The sequence below is a fragment of the Opisthorchis viverrini genome, assembly GCF_000715545.1.
Source record: "Opisthorchis viverrini unplaced genomic scaffold opera_v5_58, whole genome shotgun sequence".
NCBI classification, from domain to species: Eukaryota; Metazoa; Platyhelminthes; class Trematoda; order Opisthorchiida; family Opisthorchiidae; genus Opisthorchis; species Opisthorchis viverrini.
In genome coordinates this window covers 1,272,655-1,284,520 of record NW_008751716.1, presented here as the reverse complement: position 1 = coordinate 1,284,520, position 11,866 = coordinate 1,272,655, and the positions used below count along the sequence as shown (strand labels likewise).

Here is an 11,866-nt window from a genome sequence, read left to right as displayed (position 1 = left end):
TGTCCTCTTTCACCTTTCCTCTTTAACTTCATCATTGGTACGATCATGGAAGACTCATTACGAGCCTCTAATGCCTGTGGGGTCGAAGTGCTCCCTGGGTCTCCGCTCACAGACATCGAGTACGCAGACGACATAGCTCTTCTAGGATCTGACCCCGTGGCATTGAAAACAATACTAAATAATCTAAATAATTCTGCCTCGCGGTTTGGTATGCGCTTCACACCTGCAAAGTGTAAAGTGCTACTGCAAGACTGGGTGGACTCGAACCCTAACCTCGTGCTTGCGGATGAACCGATTGAGGTAGTAGACAGATTTGTTTACCTGGGAAGCCGTATCAGTCCCGGTGGTCTGGCGAACGATGAAATTACCATCCGGATTGGGAAGGCCAGAGCAGCTTTTGCGAACCTACGTCACCTGTGGCGTAGGCGTGACATCAGCTTCTCTGTCAAGGGTCGAGTTTACAATGCTGCGGTGCGCTCCATATTACTATATGGATCAGAAACCTGGCCGCTGCGCGCCGAGGACGTCAAAAGACTTTCAGTGTTTGACCATCGATGTCTTCGGAGCATTGCCCGAATCTGGTGGGAACACCGGATCAGCAATTCTGAAGTACGTCGAATGGTATTCGGGAGAAATAACTCACCCTCGATAGATGAACTGATCACACTGCACAGGTTGCGTTGGCTTGGCCACGTGCTGCGTATGCCAGTCGACCGACTTCCTCGAAGGGCTCTTTTCGCCCAACCATGTGAAGGGTGGAAGAGAGCCAGAGGCGGTCAAACAATGACTTGGCAGCGAAGTATGAAGGCCATTACCAGCAAACTCAGCTGCGCTGGTCACTGCCGTCTTCCTGGATGGGGACCCCGAGACGGGCCACATCAATGGCTAGAGACATTATCAGACATGGCCCAGTCGCGCCCTCAGTGGCGCTCGTGCATCCAAGCTATTGCCTTCAATGCATAGCTCCTTCTCCACCCCCCCGCTTGACAACTCACTGAAAGTGCTGGATTTATGCACCAATTTACCAGCTCGCACGTGCAATGCGCAGCTACCTACCCCCCCCCAATCATCGGTGAACGAAACTGTGGCAGCTACAACCAGTGTACGACCAGCACGCGTGAACGAGCCTGACAAAACTTATCATCGACACACGAATGAAAGTACCAGCGACCAATAATATACAATAAACCTTGAGAGAAATTCAGTGGTACTCCTTGTGCACAGCACCAACCACATCGATCTCTCGCGTATGCAACATTCTCTGTGAAGCAGCTTCGGACATCTTGACGAAGAATTGGTGAGAAACGCTTCCAAAAGTGTATCTGGACTATACACGTTACGCTCCAACCATTTACGGTTTGTTACATAATTTGATTTTACTATAGACGTGCTGCTGCCCCGGCTAGCAGCACGTATATTGACACACACGAAACACTACTCAACGCACAACCATCAACCCATCGCTGCGGACCAATACGTCCCTTAACAACGCACTGATGATATCGCCTCGATTGGTGATGAACCGTTTGCAATCATATTGAGCAGCTCAGCGAACGAACCAAAGGCCATCATTTGCCCTATTTACTATAATCAAATAAGCTGGAACATGGGGACGCATTAAACAGCGCTCACTCCTACTGGTATAAGAACGTCCCCTTTACTTATAGCAACCTTTTCGGATTCCTCAGTTTCCTATAGCACATTAACCCCATCTGTAAGTTAAGTCGGTAAATATGCACTCATCATCTGTAGCATCACAGTTGCACAGCGTACGCCTTTCTAGATGCTATCTCACTCCACACACATTATTGTTGCTCTTCTCACCTCGCTGCATTCTTCATAAAGACCTATGAATAAGGACCACATTCAACCAAATTAATATTGCTAACTGCTGGTCAATCATGAGGGGTAGGTGGGTGAACAGGACTCAGTGGGACAAGTTTAGAACTGCAGACGTTGGACTTAGAAGTGAAATCTAGATGATGCGAAATCAAGGGTTCGCAAAACCATTGGAGATCAAAAGAAGTTGTAGGCCACATGGCTCAGTTCTGAGTGCAACTCATTGAGTTGGATGGCGCAACTGAACAAGACTAGGTCAGATACAGTAACATACCCAGGGAAATTATTGTTCAGTCGAGTTATCTCGTTGGACAACAAAGCTGTCACAGCGTTATGTAAGGATAGTGCAATGCGAGTGAACGAAACAACCTACGTTTCGGTTCTTTGGACTACTGAGGTGGTGAGCGATGTTTATTGCAGCCATATGTGACGTCTGAGGAACAAAGAATCCAGTGGTAGGTGAAGTGCTACGTGAGGTCATCAACGGAGCGTCGTTTGCACATACCCAAAACGACCAATAAAAATCAACCATCAGCATTGACAGGAAAGCGGTAGCAGAAGTACTGTCAGCTAGCTGACAGAGTCATGAGGAGAAACGTTTTAGTCAGTGGGGATATGATACAAAATAAATCAACTTTTTTGACCAAAATTATAAGGAGTAATGTCCCTACATGTGGATCCAACCACTCACTTGCAAATTAACGAGGCGCGGTTAATCTCTCAGTTAAACCACTTTGGAAGAGGTGTCAGCAATCTTTCGGTAGCATCGGATTAAAGAAAAATATCTACGCCGTAGAAAAGCATTAAAAAGACATACACGAGCATCGCGATGGATTGAGACAAAATTGGATGGATGCTGCATCCCAATAAGCCGCGTTAGACACTAGCCAAACACACGGAAGACAAAACACAGCTAAGAAAGGCGCGCCATCCAGAGAGTTTCCAGCCAAATGCGAGGAGAACCGCGTCAACTTCCGCTATGGATCAGAAAATATCTTGCGATATCCAGTTGAGAGGTAGCCGTATTCAAATCGCGTTGGTGCCAGGGTATGTCAACAGTGAAACTTTGGGTAACATAGAGCTGAATACGAAAACAGCACTTTCTGCAACGGAGGCAAGAATATTGGCGAGCTCACATCCGTTTTCGGACTGGCATGTTACATCGAACAAAGCTAATGGAACCACCGCGCACAGTCGATAATCTAACATGCAACTGGAGCTGAATGCTCCGTACCCGGTGTAAAACTGAGAGAAAAAGACCGGAAGGTGGAGAGGGAGAAGGACCCCTACAGCTATCAACACATCTGATTGGTATCCCACGTCCAAACCACAGGGGATGTTTTCTTTGCTGACTTGGCGATTCCGACTGAGCACCAGACACCCACTTACGAACCACTTCAGTATGGCCATGATGCAGCCGACTAACTGCTTTTATGTGACAAGGCCACAGGTGATCAAATGTCTGCGGATATTGAGGGTCTTCAGATGAAAACATCAATTTTCGCAATCTAATCGTGGATCCAAAGTAAAAAAGTCCCACACACTAACGAGACGCTCTGAACTATAGAGGAGAATGTTCTGAACTATCTTGTATAAAACACCGGTTTCCTTTGCACTTTTCACCAGTCTGCTTTCGTCCATGGAATAATTGGCATAAATTCAAAAGAGACACCTCGGAATGATTGTGTAGTTGGCACTAAGTCCCCTCCCCTTCCCCACTCATTCTTTTCCCCATAACACGGTAGCGAATCATCAGTGTTGAACATTGGTGTTGTGCTGTCGATGATAATGTATGACTACGCAAGCAACTGAGCATCACTGTATCACAGAAAATAAGCAAGTATGACGGTGGCCGGATCTGTTTAGGTATAAAAGTGTTTTCAGTCAGACAATGCTGCTTTGTTTCCACTGTTTGCCGGAGGTGCAAAGTCCGAAAATCACTAGAAAGTTAAGGAACGGTGGACGTACCAACCATATTCGCCTCAGCAGACCGCAAGATAGCACGATGCACGGATGGTATGACCAAACTTTTGAAGAGATCCGGAGTCAGACAGGTAGAAATGCTTGCTGTGTACGCAGGCTGTTAGGAGGGTAAGGAAGGCAGGTTAGGATAGATAACCCGAACGTGGCTGACGGGCGATGTATATGTAAAGATAGAGTAAAAACACAAGAATTATTCATAAACAAGCAGGGTCGATTAGCCCAGAGATGACAACACAAGATGAATGACTGTCCATTCAGATCCCATCACTTATAATGTATTGCACACAAAATATTCGGCGTTTATCTGAACACAAGGGAACCATGTCACCGTTACCCTCAAACGTAAAAAGAAAACAGCTAACGAATGTTTTGCGACTCAATGTCACAGCCAATTGTTTTGAATGCGGCCCAAAGCACGAAAAACAGTGATTAATGTATGAAACCAACCAGAAGCACCTCTAACGTAAACAATACAATCTCGAAAGATCAATGAGGGCGAGATGGCCCAAGTGGTTAGAGGGAGAATTTACTAACCGGAAGGTCCGTGGTTCGAATCCGACCTCCGCCACTCAACTTCCCCTGTCTAGGCTTGGGCAACCTGACAGTATCCCAGCCCTCGTGCTTCCTTCGGGTGGCATGGCAGCTAGGCACCGAAAGGGTGCTACAGCTGAACGATTTTTTTTCGAAGGATTAATGTCACTTCCCCACGTTAGACAGCACGCAACCGAAAAAATAAGATGACCACAGCATATTACTAATCTATCGCTAACAGCTGAATTGACGAAATGCCGAGAACTGATAGACAATACAATGGCCTTCGCTTGGAATTCATCTGGTTTCTTACCAGCCCGCCCGGACTGATAGGGATGAATTCATGTGCCACACTGATTGTTCATTTGCAAGTATCGTCTTACACCAGTACTTCACACTTTTCGGGTGTAAAGAGTATGTTAAACCATGTGAGCTGTCTTCAAAAGGCTCAAGAGGACTACACTCATATGCGGGGGCGAGATGGCCCAAGTGGTTAGAGCGCGAATTTACTGACCGGAAGGTCCGTGGTTCGAACCCGACCTCCGCCACTCGACTTCCCCTGTCTAGGCTTGGGCAACCTGACAGTATCCCAGCCCTCGTGCTTCCTTCGGGTGGCATGGCAGCTAGGCACCGGAAGGGTGCTACAGCTGAATGCTTTCTTTCTTTCTTTTACACTCATATGCATACTAGATGTTTGTGAGCCAACGCCAGGAACGCATGCTGTTAGGAGCACGTGGCATATCGATATTGATGCCAAAGAGGAAAAACGAGAGAGCAGACTTGCTCAACACCAGGATATATAGCGAACTAAGCGGAAGGCCTTTTGCAGACTCGTATTCGTGAGAATATAGTGTTCTTACGAGAGGATTTAGGAAGGACACACTTCGTGTCCAGAGGGTTGCAGTTTGTGATGCTCGAAGGGACGAAAGCTACTTTTAGATATGGAAGTCTTAAAGGTTCGTATTCCCATCGAAACATTCAGGTCGACTAACATTCGATTTTCGTTCGAAGTATTTTACAGGATGGGCATCAGGATAGTTATCGCGTTTGTGTAGGATGGGGAATTTTGCGGGAATTTTGGGGAATTTTGCGCCAACACAAAGAGCGCTCGTATTGAGTGGCTGTTTTGATGAAGAAATTGTCCCAAAATTGCTGGCTCTCTAGGAATGGGTTAATGGAAAACAGTTCAACTGCGCCGCAGTGTTATGTCCGTGATTCAAGACGACGTTTCGTGGGAGAAGTGCTGTCCCTTTTTTAAGGACAGCCTTGCTGCCACTAGTCGTTCTCGTGAGAGGTAAAATAGAGCCCAGTTGTTCTCTGCATTGAAATTCTCTCCCATTAGATGGACTTTTGCTATTCACCAGCGTCCTTTGTCATTCCGTACGGCCTCTCTGTTATTGTTAGAAGAAAAGGACCAGAAGAATAAGAGTCAAAAGAGCCTACCGGATCATGTGGACACTCAAGTCCGACCCCCACATCGGCATAAAAGTTCTTGGTCGGGCCAATGTGCTGCAACATCTCATAAGCGGACAGTCAGTGCGGGGTCGACGATGCCACTCCGATTGGTGATGGAACGTTTGTAGTCCGGCTCGGGGTACAGACCAACAACCAACCAGAACATCCAAGCTACCGATACTCCGCAACATCGTCAAGCGGATACCTGGATCTCTTCGGAAAGTGCAACATTCATTCACGTGCGCGTTCTATTTCACACTACACTGAACACTCATCCCAATACACGTAAGCAGATGGAAAAACAACTCAGAACATTCAGCAGGGAATTACTTGAGCTGCCAACGATTTGAAGATACCTGCCAAGAGACTTTAGACCATTATTCCGTTTTCAAGAATAGTGGCTGCGGGCGGAGGGGTGTTCGAAGTTAAAATGTTAGCTTAGTTCTGCCGAACTTAAAAAGTGAGTGTACAGTGCAGCTATCAAAGTATCATTAGCACTTTATTTGTCCATCAGAGGGGACAATTTCTCCATCAAACCCTCCATTCATGCTCATCTTTCGGTTGTACACCGCACACTGCTATGATAACAGACAAATTGTTGTCGTGAAGGGTGCAACATCAGTGGATAATTTTGCCAAGGTCTGACTAACAAAGCATCAGAAGGTTAACGCAGGGAGCCCGAGGATGAAAGCAATAAGGCATGGAATACTGAGTTCTAATAAGACTGCGTCCAGCGTTCAGCTGTAGCACCCTTTCGGCGCCTAACTGCCATGCCAAATGAGAGAAGCACAAGGGCTGGGATACTGCCAGATTGCCCAAGCCAAGACAGGGGAAGTCGAGAGGTAGAGGTCGGGTTCGAACCACGGACCTTCCGGTGAGTAAATTCGCGCTCTAACCACTAAACAAAGCAAGTAGCCTATGAGCACCACCTGATTCTTGATGTATCAAAGTATTTCGACCGTACTGGGTAATGCGTTGGCGATCACGGTCAGGCGTTGAGCAATCAAAAAGCGCACTTCCTTGGGTGAACTTTTCTTACCCCTCCTTCCTCGGGGAAAGGCATCATCGCTGTTTCGGTAAATAAGGATATGCAGGTCGCCTGGGGGAACACCCCAATATTGTCACAGCAAACAGTACGATTATCCCCAGATCGATATGTATTTACGGCAGGGTTTTTCGTTCCTAATGGTAACACGACCGGAAATTTGAAGTGGTCAAGTTGTACAGAGCTTCCGACATGAATTTGCACGTGTTCTCCTGAGTTGGTAATAAGATGGCAGTTTCAAGTGGTGAGCCAGGTATAAATGACAAAACGGTGGGTGTCCGTTTGTAATATCACGGCAGCGTGTGTCTAGAGTGTGACGTCAGGGCATAATAAAATGATGCAAACGCGAGAATGGTTGAGAACACGCTAAAAGGGGGGGACAAATAACATAATAATAACCACAATGGGACAAAAATTAAAATTCACATATACTATCACTTACTAAAAGGTGTTTTGGCAAAGGAGACTTCGTGTTGAACAGTGCCTGAAGGAGTTTCTCCATGAGAGTAACCTGATTGCCATTCAGTGCCACAACACAATCGACCTACCGATAGCATTGAATACTCTTCAAAAGAATTCAGCTGGTCGGAAATAGCAGAAGCCAACAAAAGTATGGAGTGTGAAGCAAATTCGTCGCTTTTCAACCTTTCCACAATAAGACTCCCAATGGCAGGATTCTTAGAGAGTAGTATGAGGAATATGGGAAAAATTACCTTCGCCAATAAGAATTTGGTTGTATTCTTAATGAACACCTTATGGCTCTTCCTTGAGGAAAGGAATATTCTCGCGACCAGACGACACCACAGTTGGACCTAAGTATCGTTTTGACAACATAAACTGGTGCGTACCAGAGATTTGGTAACTGAGGACTGTAGATCGGCTGCGCATGACAGCAACTCGGTGGTTACGGAAATAGCGATAAGTGGGTCAGGAAACGAACTGAGAACTAGGATGGTTCACAAATAACATACTTTATGATATGATTTTCACCACCAGCAGTGCCGAGTCCTGCGAACAGCAGATGTGCGTGGGTGAACACGATTTGGGTGTGCTTTTGAATCAAAAAACGCAAAGCAGCAAGAATGACTGGAAGCTGCTTCGGTGTACAGTATGCCAGATTTGCACCCAATGTGTGTAAAGTATCCGTGATCACCTCCTCTGGTTGTTCGCACGCTAAGGGATGTAGTGAGGCTAATTATGTTCACGTACCACTCCCATCTTGGGTGATGCTGCATAACAGTCCTTCTAAACGCATTCGACCGGATCCCTGGGACTGGTCTGCAATCACTGTCATTAGCTAGACAAATATAACATAAAGGGTTGTGATAGTTTGCTCGAAATCGCCTAAATTAAGTAGCCATGGATTCAAGGGTCGAGCGAATAGTGAAGTGTAGGAAACTATGAAACTTCCTAACATGAAAGGAATAGAAGCATGAGGATGATTGATCGTTCAGCTATAGCACGCTTTCGGTGCCTGGCTGCGGTGCCACAAGAAGGGGGCACGAGGGCTGGGATGCTGCCAGGTCGCCCAAGCCTAGACAGGGGAAGTCGAGAGGCAGAGGTCGGGTTCGAACCACGAACCTTCCGGTCAGTAAATTCGCGCTCCAACCAGTTGGTCCACCTCGCCCCCATGAGGATGAAAAAGATTGTTACATTTCTTGTGGAGAGAAAGTTGCCAGAACTTTAGTAATCTCGAGTAACAAGCAGCTAAAGTGGCTAGCTTATGCTGTTACAATGGTGACGTCTCGAGTTTGATCCAATACATAGTTAACAGTGATATGCTTTTTGGCCAGGGTCTCGTCTCCACGTCAACTCTCCCTTACAACTGCGAACTGTGGGTATGCTTTGGACCCAGTCGAGTCATTGCAACAGACAACGAACAGTAAAGTTCGCGTACATGTAAGAGGTTATGCCAAGAACCAATATTGAATATAATGCCTGATAACGTTGGCTACCACTGGCAGATAAGGCTTCTTAGACCTCAGATTTGGAGCAGGGAGATTCTACCTGAAGATACTTTGGCACCATGTTGTGCTACCTATCGTGTCCGGCCACGCGCCCAAGCCATATATGGGATGGACCCCAAAACATTTGCGAACCTCACCCGACATAAGTCCATCATTTAACAACAAACTTTAACTAGACCGTCTGATGAGGATGTAACAACATGATTAACACTTGGACCGGGTACGTGCCATTTTCCTTGAAGTTTCCAACCTTGTTCAAGAGGAATTAGATGTGCGGAAGATACCAAGACCCCACAGTACTTAGTTTTAAGATAGCCGCCTCCACTACATGTATTTACGTCGTGGACTGTTCCACTGCGAGCAATCTGCCAACAGTAGTTCCGAGTAAGCTGTAGGTGGGCTTGGCGGTTCTGGTTTGTCACAAGGTACTAGTTCACACACCGATTCATTACAGGAACTCTGAAGTCAGCCGACGTCTGCTATACCGCGAAGGCATCATGGTCATATTAATCCCTTCCCTAAGTCTGCGCGACCGGGGAGCATCAATCGCCCCCGTATCAATCGCCAGACCTCAGGTACAAACCCTCCACCCATTGAATAACGCATCACGGTCAGCCCATTCGTCAGTCCCCTAACCATTTTTCTCCGTCTAAACTATCGATCAGCAACGTAGACGAAATAACACCTCACTAGAAAAAAGGATCCACGGAATATCCGTGATCTCTGGCAATTGTGGACATATGTCCCGCGGCAGTGGGAACCCAACATTCTACCCCTATGTTGGTTCATGGTTTTCTGTTCCGTGTAGCATGGAGTGTCAAAGGATACGACAGTAGCTTGAGGTATACGTTATATGGACAACGTGGTGACAACTGCATGATTAGTCGGTGACACGATCCATCGCTATGCACCACAGAAACGCCCTGATATCACACCAATTAATGAATAAGTGCTTGCAATCAACCTGCTTAGCCCAGCGAACAAATATCCGACCCTAAGAATGTATGTAAAGAATAATGGTGGAACTGCCGATAAGGACACGAGGTAATACCCGGGCAATAAGCTCCGGACTATAAAGCCCCATTCTGATTCGCCCACAGAGGGCCCAATCAGAATTAGAAGATGACCGTGGCTTCACGTCAAATATCGACGCTAGTCCAGGTTTTGTCCAGCTAACAGCTGCAACACCTAAATGAGTTAGAAGTGCACTCAACATCAACGTGTTTACAATAACTTCATTCTGTTCTTAAGTATCCTCTTTCTTTCCCTCTCCGTCAGTATTCTTTTTTTCTTTTTAATTATTTTACTGTTTGTTCTGTTGTTTTATCTTCGAATTTCCCACTTCTCTTCATCACGATGCCACCAAATTACTCGAGAAGATCTTCCTGCCAGGTCGCCCAAGCCTAGACAGGGGAAGTCGAGAGGCAGAGGTCGGGTTCGAACCACGAACCTTCCGGTCAGTAAATTCGCGCTCCAACCAGTTGGTCCACCTCGCCCCCATGAGGATGAAAAAGATTGTTACATTTCTTGTGGAGAGAAAGTTGCCAGAACTTTAGTAATCTCGAGTAACAAGCAGCTAAAGTGGCTAGCTTATGCTGTTACAATGGTGACGTCTCGAGTTTGATCCAATACATAGTTAACAGTGATATGCTTTTTGGCCAGGGTCTCGTCTCCACGTCAACTCTCCCTTACAACTGCGAACTGTGGGTATGCTTTGGACCCAGTCGAGTCATTGCAACAGACAACGAACAGTAAAGTTCGCGTACATGTAAGAGGTTATGCCAAGAACCAATATTGAATATAATGCCTGATAACGTTGGCTACCACTGGCAGATAAGGCTTCTTAGACCTCAGATTTGGAGCAGGGAGATTCTACCTGAAGATACTTTGGCACCATGTTGTGCTACCTATCGTGTCCGGCCACGCGCCCAAGCCATATATGGGATGGACCCCAAAACATTTGCGAACCTCACCCGACATAAGTCCATCATTTAACAACAAACTTTAACTAGACCGTCTGATAAGAATGTAACAACATGATTAACACTTGGACCGGGTACGTGCCATTTTCCTTGAAGTTTCCAACCTTGTTCAAGAGGAATTAGAGTGCGGAAGAATACCAAGACCCCACAGTACTTAGTTTTAAGATAGCCGCCTCCACTACATGTATTTACGTCGTGGACTGTTCCACTGCGAGCAATCTGCCAACAGTAGTTCCGAGTAAGCTGTAGGTGGGCTTGGCGGTTCTGGTTTGTCACAAGGTACTAGTTCACACACCGATTCATTACAGGAACTCTGAAGTCAGCCGACGTCTGCTATACCGCGAAGGCATCATGGTCATATTAATCCCTTCCCTAAGTCTGCGCGACCGGGGCGTATCAATCGCCAGACCTCAGGTACAAACCCTCCACCCATTGAATAACGCATCACGGTCAGCCCATTCGTCAGTCCCCTAACCATTTTTCTCCGTCTAAACTATCGATCAGCAACGTAGACGAAATAACACCTCACTAGAAAAAAGGATCCACGGAATATCCGTGATCTCTGGCAATTGTGGACATATGTCCCGCGGCAGTGGGAACCCAACATTCTACCCCTATGTTGGTTCATGGTTTTCTGTTCCGTGTAGCATGGAGTGTCAAAGGATACGACAGTAGCTTGAGGTATACGTTATATGGACAACGTGGTGACAACTGCATGATTAGTCGGTGACACGATCCATCGCTATGCACCACAGAAACGCCCTGATATCACACCAATTAATGAATAAGTGCTTGCAATCAACCTGCTTAGCCCAGCGAACAAATATCCGACCCTAAGAATGTATGTAAAGAATAATGGTGGAACTGCCGATAAGGACACGAGGTAATACCCGGGCAATAAGCTCCGGACTATAAAGCCCCATTCTGATTCGCCCACAGAGGGCCCAATCAGAATTAGAAGATGACCGTGGCTTCACGTCAAATATCGACGCTAGTCCAGGTTTTGTCCAGCTAACAGCTGCAACACCTAAATGAGTTAGAAGTGCACTCAACATCAACGTGTT

At 46.5% G+C, this 11,866-nt stretch overlaps 1 protein-coding gene across 1 annotated transcript in view; it reads right to left on the bottom strand.

The window, feature by feature from the left end:
• The window catches only part of T265_03934 (hypothetical protein), a gene marked incomplete at both ends in the record, with an annotated part of 79,459 nt that extends 71,962 nt beyond the window's left edge, over positions 1 to 7,497 (bottom strand). The window contains 3 exons of the mRNA XM_009168535.1: positions 3,808 to 3,919; positions 7,296 to 7,364; positions 7,402 to 7,497. Of these exons, the coding sequence (XP_009166799.1) occupies positions 3,808 to 3,919; positions 7,296 to 7,364; positions 7,402 to 7,410 (190 nt within the window). The remainder of the gene's footprint in view (positions 1 to 3,807; positions 3,920 to 7,295; positions 7,365 to 7,401) is intronic.
• Between the last annotated feature and the right edge of the window lie 4,369 nt (positions 7,498 to 11,866).